The sequence below is a fragment of the Caretta caretta genome, chromosome 1, assembly GCF_965140235.1.
Source record: "Caretta caretta isolate rCarCar2 chromosome 1, rCarCar1.hap1, whole genome shotgun sequence".
Lineage (NCBI taxonomy): Eukaryota > Metazoa > Chordata > Testudines > Cheloniidae > Caretta > Caretta caretta.
In genome coordinates, this window is record NC_134206.1 from 200,035,058 (window position 1) to 200,052,182 (window position 17,125).

The 17,125-nt window shown below is 43.5% G+C and overlaps 1 protein-coding gene across 1 annotated transcript; it reads left to right on the top strand.

Annotated features, from left to right (window-relative positions):
• The first annotated feature begins 232 nt into the window (after positions 1-232).
• CPOX (coproporphyrinogen oxidase) lies at positions 233-15,676 on the top strand. The gene is given in 8 exon segments (XM_048817178.2): positions 233-254; positions 257-766; positions 3,120-3,263; positions 4,445-4,555; positions 5,931-6,072; positions 9,839-10,057; positions 12,959-13,063; positions 13,762-15,676. Coding segments are annotated over 8 exon segments (1,326 nt in total). The 5' UTR covers positions 233-247; the 3' UTR covers positions 13,850-15,676.
• Positions 15,677-17,125: the final 1,449 nt, after the last annotated feature.

Consider the following 17,125-nt stretch of genomic DNA (forward strand, 5'->3'; position numbering starts at 1 on the left):
CTGGGGACGCCGGACGCGCCTGATTACGCTGCCCCTCTCCCGCAAACCCTGCAGCACCCGCCGGGTTCAGACGCCCCCGCAGCCCATGTCCGGCGCGAGCGAGACGCCCCGCCCCATCGTTCTCGGGTGGCCCGCAGCCCTCTCCCCCGCCCCTCCCTGCTGCCGCCGCTGCTGCTGCTGGGGGCTGTAGTGCGGCGCAGCGCCCTGGGCGGCGGGAGCGGCCGGCGCCGGAACTACATTTCCCGGCATGCCGTGCTCGGAGCGCCGCTGGCTGGCGCAGGCGGCGCGCGGGGGCTGCGGGCGGCTGCTCCCGCCATGTCGCTGCTGCTGCTGCGTGGGGCTGGGGGCGCCCGGGGCGCGCTGCGTCCATGCTGCCCCTGGGGCCGCGCCGCCTCCCGCAGGGGGCTCAGCTCCTCCTCCGGCGCCGGGGTCCGGCCCGGGCGGCGCTCGCTGCTGGCCGGGCTGGCGGGGGCCGCGGCGGCGCTGGCCGGGCTGGGGCTGGCGCGGCGGGCGGAGATGGTGTCGCGGGAGCCGGTGGCGCCCAGCCTGGGGGAGGCGGCGGAGGACGAGGACGAGCTGTCCCGGCGCTGCGGGGATTTCATGGCCCCGCCGGTGAGCGGGCTGCGGGAGCTGCGGAGCCGGCGGCAGGACGTGCGGAGCCGCATGGAGATGCTGATCATGGAGACCCAGAGCCAGGTGTGCCGCGCCCTGGCCCAGGTGGATCGCGGCGCCGCCTTCACCGTGGACCGGTGGGAGAGGAAAGAAGGTGACGAGCCGCGGGGGCCGGGGAGCGGGGCCGAGGGTGCGGGGCCCGGAGTGGGAGCCTGGCTGCGCGCACCTGGGGGGTGAGTTGCACGCATGGTGGGCGGACCGGAGGATCCTTACAGGGTGTGTGTGCCCGGCCGTATGTACTCCGGGTATAACAACAAGTTGACAGGTGGGCGATCAGACCGCAAACCCACGGTGAAGCCGCACCCTGGGTAGATCGTGCCGACCGCTAAGATACGGGAGGGGATTGTTTCTCTTCCACGCTTTCCCAGCTTGTCATGAGCAGGGTGGGAAGCGGGTCCTGCGGGTGTTAATCATTTGATCCGTCAGGGACAGATCCGCACATCACATTACCACTGGTCAAAGAAAAAGAGGGGTGCCAAAAGGAGGCATGCTCATGTGTGCATCATCTGGAGAATGTTGTATCTCATTGACCCTTCCTCTGGCCTCTTTCCTTTCCAATATCAGAGCTCTGCTGCACCCTGAAAATAAATTAGGAATTCCTAGGAACAGGTCTTTGTGTCTCTAGCAATTAAGCAATCACTTCCCACCCAGTGTAAAATAAAATGTGTTATGTTAAGCCAAAAAGCAGTTGAGTAATTCTCTTGTAAAATATTGCAGTCATCAGTTGTTGCCAAACAGGGTAGAGTTGTTTGAGGTATGGACAGATTCTGTTTTATTATGATGCTTTTCTTGTAGATACCACATTTCTGCCTCTACTCTCCAAGGCATAAATTCTGGGCATTTCTCACAGTCACATACAGATTCTAAAAGGGACGATATAAATGGTTAAGGCTTGAAAAATTTACCAGACACATACTACATAGAAAAACAAACCTACTGTACAAAAGAAAGCTAGGCCCTACCAGTGAGTCCAGAATAAAGGTATTAGTGAGAAGTCTGGCTCTATCCCGAGTCCTCTCCAGCTCCAGGGAAGAGAAGGCTTGCTGGGATTTCTACCAGGATGCTTTCCACGTACCCTGCTTGATGGGGGGGACCTCTATCTTCTGTATTTGCCTTTGATTAGTAGGTGTCTGATAAATGTGAAGATCCCTCTTCCTTGAATTGCAAGAAGTTGTTGTTTTCCATCTGCCCCCTCCCCCCAGACCTACCCCTTCTCAGTAGCCTCCTGACAGCTGGAGGCAAAAGAAAGGTTTATTTTGAATCCTCCTTTCTTCCTACTCCCTTTCTCCTGAACAACTCCAGTACTTGCATATATGGTTCCTCATTGCTTTCCCAAGCAGCAGTGTGAAACTGACATGGTTTGTGACAGTTTTGTTATTCCATTCAGGGTTCTGAATAGCAGCAGAGAAGCTGAATGGAGCCTTCTTATTCAAAGACTACTGCTGCTCTGGAAAGTTATGAATAGCTGTGGAAGCAGCCGTGTTTCAGAGTAGCAGCCGTGTTAGTCTGTATTCGCAAAAAGAAAAGGAGTACTTGTGGCACCTTAGAGACTAACCAATTTATTTGAGCATAAGCTTTCGTGAGCTACAGCTCACTTCATCAGAAGCACAGAAGCTGTCTGAAAGTCTAGTGTAATCTTCCTGAATTCTCCTTACATTTCACAGATTCGCTTCACAATCATAAGAGCTAGATTTTTGTTTTAAATGAAACTAAGTTCTGTACAAGCCCCCGTACTTGCCAGGGAATATTTCACTATTCCTGCTGACAAGTGGGAGAGTGAGAATGGATTTTTCAAGGCTTCTAACTGATTTGGAGCAATCATAGTATTTTAAAATGAGAAGTTTTGATAAAATGTGTCCCTTAATGAGTGACAATGAATGACTGAGAATGAAGTGTGATATTAATTACAGTCTTTGGTTTCACTTTGGAGATGTGGAACTGCTTAAAACAAATTCAAATTCAGAAGAGAGTACTAATGGTACTTAAGCTGATCATTTAATCTTGCCACTTATGTAACTTGGGTCATCGGGAGGGTTTTTTATGGCGAAAACTCTGCTGCACAACTGAAGTCAAAATCTGGCTGTTTGTTTCTATTCACAGTTACAAGTGAGTCTGGTTTATAGTTCTGTTTCTAGCCAGGTTCTAGTAACTCCAGACTTCACTGTGTTTCCAGTGACCGAATACATGGGCTCTCTAGGTACTTCACACAATCTATGGTCAGCCTGTAAAATTCACTGCTTCAAGAGGTGATTGTCAAATAATAGAGGTGGATCTGTAAAAGAACTAGATAATTTTATCAACATCATTTGTAGTTATTCAAGGTAAGCAAAGGAGTCAAGATAGCTCTTGAAGATCTAATGGTCACCTGTACTCTATTAGTCAGTGTTAAGAATTGGCAGGATAAGATGCTTCTGAGACCAAAACTTTCCTGGGCTTGTGTTTAACAGGTGGTGGTGGTGTCAGTTGTGTGCTCCAGGATGGCAACGTCTTTGAGAAGGCAGGCGTCAATGTTTCTGTAGTTTCTGGGCATCTTTCCGAGGAAGCAGTACAACAGATGAGAAGCAGAGGGAAAACTCTGAAGACCAAAAATGGTAAAACGTGCTACTTAAAACCTAATTGAACCTACAGTGAATTATTGTGTTGGAGACAAATAAGTCCAAACTTCTCTTATCTATGTTTTTATAAACTGCCTTACCCCATCAAACGGATCTTGAAGAAGGCCACATTTCTGAATTAAATTGTTTCTCTTCTCAGTTCTCTACAACTCTTCCTATAGCATGCATGACAGGTTCTAAACATGAACACTCACCTAGGAAGCTTTCAAATCTCCAAAGATTTGAATATCAAAATAAGTTTCACCTCCCTTGTCTTGTTGCTCTATCTTGAGGACAAAAGAAGTGCAGGCAAATTTGTTTGAGTAATTACAAAATCCAGGTTAAAGAGGAAAAGGTATGTGGACTATTAAAACAACCTCAAGGTGAAAACAGCGTTCATTAATATGATGGCATGTTATGTTTGCCAGAAGAATTTTTTTAACTCTTGGCTCCTATTAGCCTTGCAGTAACAATAAAGTGTAGTTCAAGTCAAAAAAGGATCCAGTAAAAATGTCATAGTATTCCATATTCTGCCTTCATCTCATATTTGTTCATGAATAAAAATCTTGTTCCGTTACACACAACCCCAGTACAAAAGTACAATTTAGGTTTCTGTTTTTCTAAGGGAACTAAAGGGAACTCCTCCCCTACCGCAAGTCAATTAGAACTTGTTGAGTTGTTTTGTTGCTGAAACAAGAGGCAGAATAGAACCCAGTTTCTCCTGGTCTCCATGCGGTCTTAGTAATACTTCTTTGTCACTGCAGTAAACCAGCATAACTTGGAAGATGCACCTGGAGCAAGCTTGTAAGCATTTACACTGCTATTTTTGGGTCTCTTTTCTGACCATAAATACACTGTCATAAATGACAGCTCACTGTTGATAACTTGAGCTTGCTTTGCATTTCTCAAATTCCAAATGTTGCTGTTTGTTTGGAGGAGAAATTTGCAAGAGCTGGTATTGTGCTTGTGCACTGCATTTCAGCTTTCACTAGATCTTGATTCTTCAGCTAGCTCCTATGGTCAGACCTGCCTAGTAGACATGCTGACTTCAATGACACACCATGCAGAGCCAGTTGCAGAACTGGAGCCATAGTTTGGAAGCCTTCAGGATAAAAGGTGCTGCATGTAAATTGTTCCCGTTCTTAACTACTGCTTTTTATGTATGTGTTGCTGTCTAGGTAAATTGCCTTTTTGTGCCATGGGTGTAAGCTCCGTTATCCATCCAAAGAATCCTCATGTTCCAACTATACACTTCAACTACAGATACTTTGAAATTGAGGAAGCAGATGGTAAGATTTATAAGTGTGTACAAAATATGGAGTCAAACTTTAAGGATGGAACGTGACTTAGTGGGTAAAGCACAGGATTACAAACCCTTCTAATTCTGTTTCCAGCTATGCCACAAATTTGTTGTGTAGCATTGAGTAAGTCACTTAACCTCTGAACTCTTGTTTATGTATCTGTAAAATAGTTGTAATAGTTGTATCTATCTTGCAGGTTTTTGCAACTTAATTACTGTTTGTAAATTGCTTCTGACTAATGTGGTTATATAATGTACATGTTATAATTGTTTATGTCAATAAACTACACTAAAAAATAAATACTTAGAAAAAATGCCAGTAATCTCCTAGATACTTTTCCATGACTGATCACTGCAGACCAGACTGATTTTGTCCTTGTCTGTGTTTTAAAAACGGTGGGCATGGAAAATGTTGAAATGTGACTGTGCACTCTAAAATATCCAGGCAGATAAAAGTCATGGCAGAAGAATTCTATATGAAATGAGGTTTATTCACAAAATGGCAGGAATTAGAGCTTATACATGTATATAAACAAGCTCTGCCTCCTGCCACTTCTGTAAATAAACCTCATTTCATATAAAATTCTTCTGCCGTAACTTTTATCTGCCTGGAGATAGATAGATATAGAGGAAACTTACTGCCTTGTAGAGCAGGGGTTTCCAGATGTGGACCCCATCTTAATGCAGTGTGTCTCATAGAGACCACCTCTCCATTCACTATCATGCCACCTATTTTCCCTCCCCTCCCTGTCTCATAACTTCCTTGTTGCAACTACATCAATTGCTTTCATGGCAGAACTAATATTAGGAAAGTACTGAGGTTATTTTTAACTTTATTTTAATGAAATTTATCAATCGGACTCAAGGAGGAGCGACACCATGTGACCAGTCACCCATGGTCCATGGACCGCAATTTGCAAAACAACTTTTTAGAGAAATTGACTCATTTCCCTGCTCATTCCCTTCCTGCTGCAGGGTTAACTTAAACTAATATACTGTATGTGGCTCCTGACTATCATTACAAATCTGAGAGAATTTTTTTTGTAAGCCCATTCAGGGTAATAACTATAAAAGACTAACCTTGTGCAATTGATACCACATGAGAATGGGCAGTAGTCAGGTCAACTGATATAATGCTGTACAAACTTTCCTGCTTGGAGGTTTATTTAATAATTGTCAAGATTCATGAGTCATTTTCACCCATATAATATTAGTTTAAACTAAGCATTTACAGTGCTACTTTTAGGTACTCTTGAATTTAATGTTTGAAAGTAGTTGCAATTGTTAGTTTGTATCTGACACCTACCCTTGCATATCATTTGTGTTTGGAAATAAAGCAGTTGTTGCATGTCTGTCTTTTGTAGGCACTAAGCAGTGGTGGTTTGGTGGTGGAACAGACCTGACTCCAACTTACTTGAATGAAGAGGATGCTGTTCATTTTCACAAAACTCTGAAGGAAGCTTGTGATCAGCATAATCCAGAACTGTACCCCAAATACAAGAAGTGGTATGTGTGGGGAGACGTACTTGAATTGTTTACTTTGGGTCAGATTTTTTTTCTTTTTTTTTTTCATTTGTGGGAAGGAAGAGGTATCGCACAACAGGCCGTGCTAATGCTGTTGCTTTAAGTTGGTCATTCGTCCACCTCACAAAGCTATTGGGAATCTTGGTTAAGCATCTGAGAGTGATATATAATTAGTCTGGTTTATCAGGGCCATGTTCTGCCCTCTGAGATATATATGAGCAGCTCCCAGTGAACCTCTGCTGGTTCACTGGACATATGAATGTCTCTCCATTATTCATATGGGACACTATCTCAAATTTGAGTGTCTAAAATTGGGCTCATAAATCAATATTTGTAGCCTGTTTTCCAGAGTTGCTGTGTGACCCCATATCCCTGTCCCTGCCACAGATCTCCTGTGTCAGCTTGGGCAAGTAACTTAATATGTGTGTCTCATTTTTCCCCATTGGTAAAATAGAGGAAAAAAATAAATGCCCCTGTGAGATAGATGGTAAGGGTTAACTTATTACACCCTGAAAAGAACTGAGATCCTCTGAAGGGAGTGACTGCTGTAGAATCACAAACTAATTCGCTTGCTGCTCTTCATTGAAAAGAGAGTTCTCTACTATGATATGGTCTGTTTGCACTAATAATGTTTTTAATTGCTCTGTTTTCATAATATTACTTGTTGCTGACGTATCTCCTAATAAATACTGTACAATATGGCAGAATGTCTGACACATGTAACTTGTGCAGGGTTTAGGTGATATAACTCTAAAGAACACACTCTCCCTCTGTTGCAAAAACATGCCCAATTGTAATTATACATGAGTGAAATTGCCAGCTGCTTTATTTATGGATAACAATGCCTTTCAGTCGTGCCTGCTGCCTTCCATATGAGCATCTCAAAGCAAATTACAGATATTAAGCAATTGAACCTAGACCTTCAATCCAGTGCCCTAATTACAAGACCGTCTGTATCTCCTTGTAACACAACGCTACTCAAGCATATTTTTATTTATTTTGTATTTTTGGAGGGAGGGATGGGGGAAAGTAGCCAGAGATACAGATATTGGCAGGGGTAGAGGAGGGAGGGAATGTCAGAAAGCAAAACCGTAGACAACTTTCTTCTAGTCTTTATGAAATAGTGTTAGATGTGAGGAGCCACAATGTGGCATCTTAATTTTAGACATTCAGAGCTGCAAAAGACCTGTTGGTTTACCTTGTCCATTCCCTGCCAATGGAGGATTGCAGACCAAAAGTGCCTTGTCCAATTTAATCTCTTTTGTGAATGTGTCAAGCAACTGGGCTTTCATGCCTTCCCCTGGGAGACTATTCCACAGAGCTCTCTGGTGAGAAACATTTTATTTATGGTTCAAGCTAAGAAACTTGCTTCTCTTTTCATCCCTCTGCTCCCAGATATCCTGTACCTTGTTAGCCCTTCCTAAACAATTCCTCTTCCTTGTTGGGGCAAGACCCTCGGGTGCAATTGTCAAAAGGACTCGGAGGTAGTTTAACTCTGCTCTCACTGAAATCCGTAGTAAAACTCCTATTGACTTCAGTGGGATCAGTTGGGATAGCACTGCACTTTTGAAAATCCCACCCCAGCATCTTTGCTGTCAGACAAAGCAGCCAATTACTGGGCTAAATTATATTACTCAGAACTAATTAGGGTGCTTTTTTTGGCCAAGGAGGGAAAGGAGTTTGTCCTTGCTGCATGCAAGGGGAGCATCCTTGCTTTGTAAACAGCTGCAGCTTTCAATGACAACTGCATTGGAAGTTCAGTTGTACATCACTTAAAGTCACAGATTTAAACTGACTGTCTCTCTCACTTTGAAAGACATAGCTGATGGCGCCCTTTAGTCTTAAAGCATAATGGATTGCTTGCTGCTCTGCATCCAGTGTCTTATCTGCCACAAGCTATGGTATCCAGAGGAAGGGTAACTTCTTTCTGTAAGCTGCCAGCCTTTGTCTGAGTGTGAGAGATAAAGTGGGTGGTGTGAGTTCATTTTTGCTCTTATCTAGGAGGCACGCTAGTTAATGTGCATGTGATGATCTTCTCTTCGAGGAATCTCTTATATAGTAGGCTATATCCAAGTGCTTCTGTACAGGTTGTTACAGTTCCTTTACTAGATGAGAAAACTATTCAAGCAAGCTACAGAGGTTGAGGATAGCCAGTGGTGTGGGGTATGTCTGCTTAAAGCGTTGACAGATATCCACAAGGAAGGCTGTACAACCGTTACTCATTATCAAGTGATGTATATGTATGCAGGGGGGAGGAGAGAATCTAGTGGAATCAGCATGCACTTCCTTGTTCCTTACTCAGAAGGCAGCCTCAGGGAGGAATACACTCCTTCTCCTCCTCATGGGAGGAGAGGTGAATCACTTCCTTCCTATGCAAACAGCCCAACACTCGTGTTTGGTTTAAGAAGCAGTTGTCTAGGGACATACGTGCTGCCCCTGAACCCAACTTTCTCAAATGGAAAAGCTCGCACTTATACTTGCTGTGCTAATTTCTGTCCTAAGTGTCTCATCAGGTTTATACTGTACTCTATGCTCTTCTGTTGAATTTCACACACTGTCCCACTGCTCTCTATGGCCTCGTCTACACTGTGGGGGGGAATCAATCTAAATTACGCAACTTCAGCTATGTGAATAACGTAGCTGAAGTTGATGTACTTAGAGCTACTTACCACGGTGTCTTCACTGCAGTAGGTTTACAGCTGACGCTCCCCCGTCGACTTTGCCTGTGCCTCCTGCTCTGGTGGAGTACCGGAGTCTACAGGAGAGCGCTCGGCGGTCGATTTATCGCGTCTTCACTAGACACAATAAATTAACCCCTGCTGGATCAATCGCTCTAGAGGTAAGTGTAGACATTCCCTAAGTTTCACTCTGCACCCACCTTGGAATAAAAAGCTGATTCTCCCAGCCAAAGAGAAATGTCTTTCAATTTACAGTAACTTCTCCATCTCAGTGCATGTATGGCCCCATATTTTTGTTTTTATTGCTTGAGAGCAGCCATTTCGGGCAGATGTTATGAGATTCTAGTACTGAGAGAGAGAGACGGGATCTCCTTGGAGGAACCCTCAGGAAAGGAGATACTGTCCTCTTTTGTCTCAAAATGCACAGCCTGACACTAAGACTTTCTCGTTCTGTCTCCAACTTGAAATTGGGCCTGCTTTCATGGGCAAATGTTGCTAAGATTTGTGAATCTTTCAAGTGTTTTTAAAAGAAACTAGTAAAATTGCAAAGGAGAAAGTGTTTTTTAGGGAGAACATGAAATGGCAAAAACTTGTGTGCAATCTTCCACAAAATAAAATGTGAATTTTTATACAGCTCTGGAAACAAGGGCTGCAGAGATATGTCAGATGTACCTTGGTAAGATTTTCCCCCAGTTTCCTTGGTAAGGTGAAAGGTGTGGATTTATAGCCTTGAAGACTAATGTTTGCATACATAGCCACGTATTTCAAAATCTGCTATTATGCTTGTGTGTACATGTGCAGTAGCAGATTTTCTTTTTAAGATAAGCAGTGTTATGCTTCTTTATACTGAGAGTATGATTTAACCCTTAATGGCAGCTAATGTAGAGCCTAGTCCTGCATGGTGCTGAGCACCTTGAGCTTTCCTTTAAGCCAATGGGCAAAGAGGGCATTCAGTATCTTGCAGGATTTGACCTTTCATCTGCATTTCACCTGTCTAATGTCTGGGGTTTTGATTGTTTTACTCTGAACTTAATGCACTAGCCTTGACATCTGGTTGTTGCTTCTTCCAGGTGTGATGATTACTTTTACATCAAGCACCGTGGAGAGCGAAGAGGGATTGGGGGCATATTCTTCGATGATCTGGACTCTCCCTCAAAAGAAGAAGCATTTCAGTTTGTGCAGAGTTGTGCCAAAGCCATTGTGCCTTGCTATGTTCCCATTGTGAAGAAACACTCCCGTGACCCTTTCACACCAGAGGAAAAGTTATGGCAACAGCTTCGCAGAGGGAGGTGAGTAATGCAGGAACAAAATGTAACATAGTGGAGTTAGGGAAAAGGAGAAAGTGAGACTGGTTCCTCTATGTCATGACACTAGGGAAACTTGCATGTGTCTGGAAAAGTTTTTCCAAGAACTCTTTTGTAACATTCCCACGTTGAATCTTTGCAGATTCACAAAGTTATGTTTTTTTAAAAAAAAAAAAACCAAAAACCTAAGAAATGCAGTTGTACCAACTTAAGTAGGATATTCAGGGTTGTTGTGTTGGGTTTTTTTTGGGTGTTTTTTTTTTAACCTTTTAAAGGACTTCAGGCTAATTCCATTTTAGAAGTATAGGATCCTATACTTCTTTGCCAGTACAAACTGAACTCTTCATAGTGAATAAAGTATTTTTTGCCTTAAGAGATGTCTTTTTGCATAGTCTGAAATCCTTGGAACTCTCAAGAGTTCAAAGAGAGTCTCTTGAGCACTGCCAATGATGCTCATTATTAAAACATGAGGTTTTTAAACTAAGAGGAAATTGGCCATCCCTACTGGTACAGCGCTTGTGTTTTAATGTTCTGTAATGAGGTGAGTATGGGGACAATGGTAAATAATACAGACTAGGAAAAATCAGGCCATCCATTTCCTGCATTTCTTAAAAGTAATAAAGTGCTTTATGTAGAACGTTCCTTTTTAATTTCTCTCTCACCTTAGAAGAGGCCCATCTTTATGATAGTGAAATTTAGTGAGGCAAGATGTCTTGCAGGATAATATTGTAGGTGGGCTTTCAAATGGCTTTTGTCACTAGATACAAAATGAGAAGGAGCTACTGCTTATATGGCACTCCTTAAATACCTTGCTCTGGCAAAACTCCTTCTCTGTTGACTTAGAAATTCTCTGTAGCATAAGAAATCTGAAGGGACTGAGAATTCCCTGTAAATGTCAGCTGTAATCCTATTATTAATTGCTGTGGTACTTACTTCTTTCCTCCTTTTACTCCACCATTTCTATTCAAAGCATTTATTGTTATTTCTTATTGTCCGGCTTCCTCCCTTTCTTCAAAGAAAGTGAATGAACCAGTAAATGAATATAGAAGATATAGAAAAGAATAAGATTGCATTTGAGTTTTGGTCTCTGTCCTACAGCCTTTACTCACCTGAGCAGTCCTACTTACTTTAATGGGACTACTCACATGAGCAGGGCATTGTAGGATCAGGCCCATAGAATGGTTGTGGCAAACTCTGGAGGGTTGTGGGAAAATGGGTTTCCATTAGGTTGCAGCCAAGACCCTACTAGGCTGCTGTTTGATCTCCCTGCAGAGCCTTGGGCTAGGTTATCTTCACTCCTCTGCATGAAGATAAGGAGTCCCTCCCCTCACTGTCCCTCTCTTAAAGTGTCTGGTTGTTAAGATAGCTACTTCTGAATTGTAGGGGCTCTTTTCAGTGCCGTGAATGCTGGAGCAAGACGGTGAAAGCAGAGTGGCTGCTTCTGTGCCACGCAGGGTCCCGCAGGGTCCCTGCACTATCCCATTTGAGGGGCTGAGGCAAAGAACAATAACAGAGACAGCTGGGCCACAACAGTGCTTCAGGTGTCCCAATCTGCATGTTGACCACTGCTTATGGAATACACCATGTGCCTCAGGAAGTGTCTCCGAGCTTTAGCATTTAGGTGGGGATTGAGCTTTTTGTAATCTGTCTTGAATGCTTTCCACTAAAATTTTATCTTAATTCCCTTCTTTCTTAACTCTGTACAAGAGAGTTGTGTCCACTTTTGCACTGGCAGGTGCTACCTCATTCCTGTATTTTAAATCATGAAGTGAGGTTCTTGTCTTTTATATAGCTTTTACTTTTAAATCTCTGTCTATAGCTACTCTTGGGGTCAATGCTTGGAATTTTGAGTGGGTGTTTTAGCCCAGCAATTCGGGCAGGACAAGCCCAGTACAGCCTGGACAGAGTTCAGACAAGTTTTGGCAGTGGGGGCTGGGGTGGGGTTGGGAGGCAGGTGTTACTGAACAACATAGCTTCCTTTTCCCAAATCCCCTGCCTCACACTCTCTGCCACTGTTCTGGGATGCTGGGCATTTTATAATTCCCTGCAGCTGACTCTGCCCTACACATCCTTGTATAAGTGCTGGGTAGCTGCAGGTCTTTCTCAGAAGGAGACTGTTTACCCTTTCCCTATTAGCTATAGGACAGGGCCACCACAGATCCTTACAATAGTCAAAAGGGAGTCTAGCTGGATGAGCTCCTTTGGAAAATGTCCCCTGTTGTGTAAAGAACTGCATGCTGGGAAGATCAGTGTTGTAAGGGCACGTGGCCCCTTTGGACAGAAAGGTTGCCCAGAACATGATGGCTGTAAATTTATTAAGTAGCTGTTTCATTAGAAAACTTCATCTGGAGATTTGCTAAAGATTTTGCTGCCTCCATCTTGTATCTTATTTAGGAGGCAAATATGGCTTCAGATTGTAACTGTGAAGAGTTTCTATTGAGAGTTTAACCAGACTGCATATTGTGCATTGCCTTTGTGGTTATTGGTGAACTGGGTCTGTGGCTTGCAGGGTTGGTTCCAATATTCTCTCAAATAGTTGTTCAAGAATGGTGTAGACGTTCACTGTTGAGTCACTGAGTTGACAGTGAATTCATTTGACTTATTTGGAAACCTCCCGTTCTTGTTTTGTGATGCCTGCGAGTGCAGTAAAAGTCTCTACTTCCTGTTGTTGTTCACAGGGGGACAAGGGTACATATTCATTCCTGCACATATGCTGCAGTGGGACAGCTGGTCCCCAAACTGGTGCTCTTTGTTCTGGTGTCTTCAGGGTCAAGGAGACTGAAACGCACTATTGTTTGCAGCCTTCTGCTACTTGCAAACATCAACCTATGTGACAATAAATTTGTTTTTGTGCTAACCCTTTGTGTCTGTGTTATTCCCCCACAGGTATGTGGAGTTCAATCTTGTTTATGACAGAGGTACAAAGTTTGGCCTTGCAACGCCAGGATCTAGGATTGAAAGCATTCTTATGTCTCTGCCACTGACTGCCAGGTAAGGGAAAAGTTATATGTTTTTCACATGCTAGAACACTGTTTTCTTTCCTGCTGTCCAGTCTTGGCCAGGTATTGGCAGCAGGAAATGTACCTCATACATACCTGCAGACCATATATCACTCCCCAATCCTACTTTTGTGAAACCAGCATGTTGCTGGGGTGGACTGATTTTATATGCTGAAGTACTTGGAAACTGCTTCCCTTCACTACCTGAAAAGTAGTTCCTAATAAAAGAATGAGAAAATGGAAAAGGTTAAATACTCTCTACTGCTTGGAATATCTTTAACTATTTTTTCCACAGCCCCCCATACACGTTTATGGTACCCTGCCGTTTCAGCAGCAGCTTGTTGCTCAGTGGACTATTTTACCTTCATTTTTAACCTTGGATTATTGCAGAGCTCTTTATTTATCTTTGACGCTAGACAATGAGCTAAGCAGTGGGTGAAAGGACCACATGCTGCAGTTTGGTGTATTGGGGCAAGAGGGAAGCTGAAACCTACGGTTTCCCCCCCTTAGCCGTTGAATATAATGGGCGTAGGAATATGCGTTCCTAACTGGAGATGACGTTTCAGTTGTGTGTGACTATGCATCCACAGAAAGGCCCAGCCATCCACGTCCAATCAGAACACAGCTTTGGACAAGTGGTGTCCAGCCAGCCAGACTCTAATAGCTGTATTCCCTCTTTGTTGTGTGCAGATGGCAGTACATGCACACGCCGCCAGAGAAGTCCAGAGAAGCTGAAATCCTGGAAGTCCTGCGCAATCCCAAAGACTGGGTGCACTGATGAATAGTGTGAGGGGGATGCTCAACTATAAGCAAACAATATGAAGTCTTACCAACCATTTCACTCAAACTGCCATGGCCTGGCAGTTCCTGTCTGGAATTATGATGTTCTCACGTGCCTTAAAAATGTTGTAAACTTGTCGTCCTTTGCATGTTGGTGAAGTGTTTCACTAGCTGGCACCCTTTTCTCTGTCTGTTGCCTTGTGGTGGGTACGTGAGATATTAGTAGGACCAACTGATGTGTTCAGTAACTGTTTCAATTTGTCTAAACACACAATGGTATAAAATACTATAAAATGTTCCCCTAAAGAATTAGTGTTTTCCAAGCTAAAGGTGAATTGTGCCCTAAATTACACTGCTTGCTGTTAGGAAATTCACAAGAAATTTTAACATTTTAAAAATAATGTTCTTATTTGTTTCACAGTTAAATGAGTGTCTCTGTTCTGGTGCGTATTAAACCTCTTTTTAAATCCAGTTTCAAATACTTTATATCACAGTTATTTTTCATTAAGGGACAGATTTTTAAAGGTATTTTGGTGCCTAACTCCCATTGACCTCAGTGGGAGTTAGGCACACAATTCGATTGTGTGCCCAAATAACTTTTTAAAATCTGGCCCTGCATTCCTAAAAATGTACTAGACAAATGCAATTCCATGGAGTGGTGGTTGCTTTAAAAAACACATCGAAAATCCACTGAAAGCAGGTAGGAAACATTTTACTCTGGGCAAACTAAGGAAGATTAGCTACCTTGCCTTTATTCAGACCTACCAAGCAGAGCTATGTTAAAGACAGACCGCACAGACAAAATAATGAAGCCATACATTTTAAGGAAGGTGTTTTTACTTTAATCATATCCCAGCCATCAAGACTGCAGTGTAAAAAATGTTTTATCAATGTGCTTTGTAGATCAAAAATCCTCTAAGATGTATTAAAATTCACCTTTCCACTAAAATAGAGCAAAACATATGTTTAAGCAAAGCGCTGACCCAAAAGAGGAGGAAATCCATCTATATACTAATTTTTGCACTAGGTTTTATTTACATGAATGTACTTCTGAGATAAAGTGTCCTTCACTAACTGCTGACTCTGAGGCTTTTAGGGGATGGTGGCAAAGATTGTAGAGAACACTTACTAAAAGAGGGAAGTTGTGACATGCTGCGCTCTACACTCTCACAGAAGAACATCCAACATTGTTCAGTGCGGGTGTCTAAAGTTAAGCACTGAAATCCAGGATGCATTCAAAGCCCCTCTCTCCCCAGCCCTTGATTATGTGGAATAGTACCTTACTCCTTGAGTAACTCCGTTCATGTCAGAGGGACTACTTGAGGAGTAAAGCACTACTCAGTATGAACAAGTGACAGACTCTCGCCCTTTCCAGGTCCAAGTATCTAAGGGGGCTTGGTCTAAATAAAGCTGCACCAGTTTAGCTAAAGGTCTGATCTTAAACCAGCTTAGTTAAACTGGTGTAGCTTTGTGTGGCACTATTATATTTACTTCAGCCTGGCTTATAGAAGCTTAGTTTGCACTGACAAATTGAAACCAGGCATAAACAGGTATGAATGGTCACATAGAGACTTGCACTAGTTAACCTGGTTTACTAATTCAGTTAAAGTTAAACCAATGGGCAAACCCCAAGTGGACTGACTTTCAAAGGTGCTCAGAATCTTTGAATATCAGGCCATTTTTTTAAAGGTATTTTTAGAAACCCAAATCTGAAAAATGTGCCCTCTTTTGTTTTAGCAAGATGGTGTTTGCAGCTTTCTTCTGTTTGCTATTTGACTTGTCATTTGACACTACTGTGAAACTGAATAAAGTGGCTAGAGCTGCAGATGTGTTTGTGTCACTGGTTTCTCATGGTGAAGGAGCATAAATTATGGAAGTAATTAAATCACAGGTACTTCATAGAATATCAGGGTTGGAAAGGAGGTCATCTAGTCCAACCCCCTGCTCAAAGCAGGGCCGATCCCCAATTAAATTATCCCAGCCAGGGCTTTGTCAAGCCTGACCTTAAAAACTTCTAAGGAAGGAGATTCCACCACCTCCCTAGGTAACGCATTCCAGTGTTTCACCACCCTCCTAGTGAAAAAGTTTTTCCTAATATCCAACCTAAATCTCCCCCACTGCAACTTGAGACCATTACTCCTTGTTCTGTCATCTGCCACCACTGAGAACAGTCTCGATCCATCCTCTTTGGAACCCCCTTTCAGGTAGTTGAAAGCAGCTATCAAATCCCCCCTCATTCTTCTCTTCTGCAGACTATACATCCCCAGTTCCCTCAGCCTCTCCTCATAAGTCATGTGTTCCAGTCCCCTAATCATTTTTGTTGCCCTCCGCTGGACTCTTTCCAATTTTTCCACATCCTTCTTGTAGTGTGGGGCCCAAAACTGGACACAGTACTCCAGATGAGGCCTCACCAGTGTCGAACAGACGGGAACGATCACGTCCCTCGATCTGGCATTGCCCCTACTTATACAGCCCAAAATGCCATTGGCCTTCTTGGCAACAAGGGCACACTGTTGACTCATATCCAGCTTCTCGTCCACTGTAACCCCTAGGTCCTTTTCTGCAGATCTGCTGCTGAGCCATTCGGTCCCCAGTCTGTAACGGTGCATTGCATTCTTCCGTCCTAAGTGCAGGACTCTGCACTTGTCCTTGTTGAACCTCCTCAGATTTCTTTTGGCCCAATCCTCCAATTTTTCTAGGTCCCTCTGTATCCTATCCCTACCCTCCAGCGTATCTACCTCTCCTCCCAGTTTAGTGTCATCTGCAAACTTGCTGAGGGTGCAATCCACACCATCCTCCAGATCATTTATGAAGATATTGAACAAAACCGGCCCTAGGACCGACCCTTGGGGCACTCCACTCGATACCGGCTGCCAACTAGACATGGAACCATTGATCACTACCCGTTGAGCCCGACAATCTAGCCAGTTTTCTATCCACCTTATAGTCCATTCATCCAGCCCATACTTCTTTAACTTGCTGGCAAGAATACTGTAGGAGACCGTGTCAAAAGCTTTGCTAAAGTCAAGGAACAACACGTCCACTGCTTTCCCTTCATCCACAGAACCAGTTATCTCGTCATAGAAGGCAATTAGATTAGTCAGGCATGACTTGCCCATGGTGAATCCATGCTGACTGTTCCTGATCACTTTCCTCTCCTCTAAGTGCTTCAGAATTGATTCCTTGAGGACCTGCTCCATGATTTTTCCAGGGACTGAGGTGAGGCTGACTGGCCTGTAGTTCCCAGGATCCTCCTCCTTCCCTTTTTTAAAGA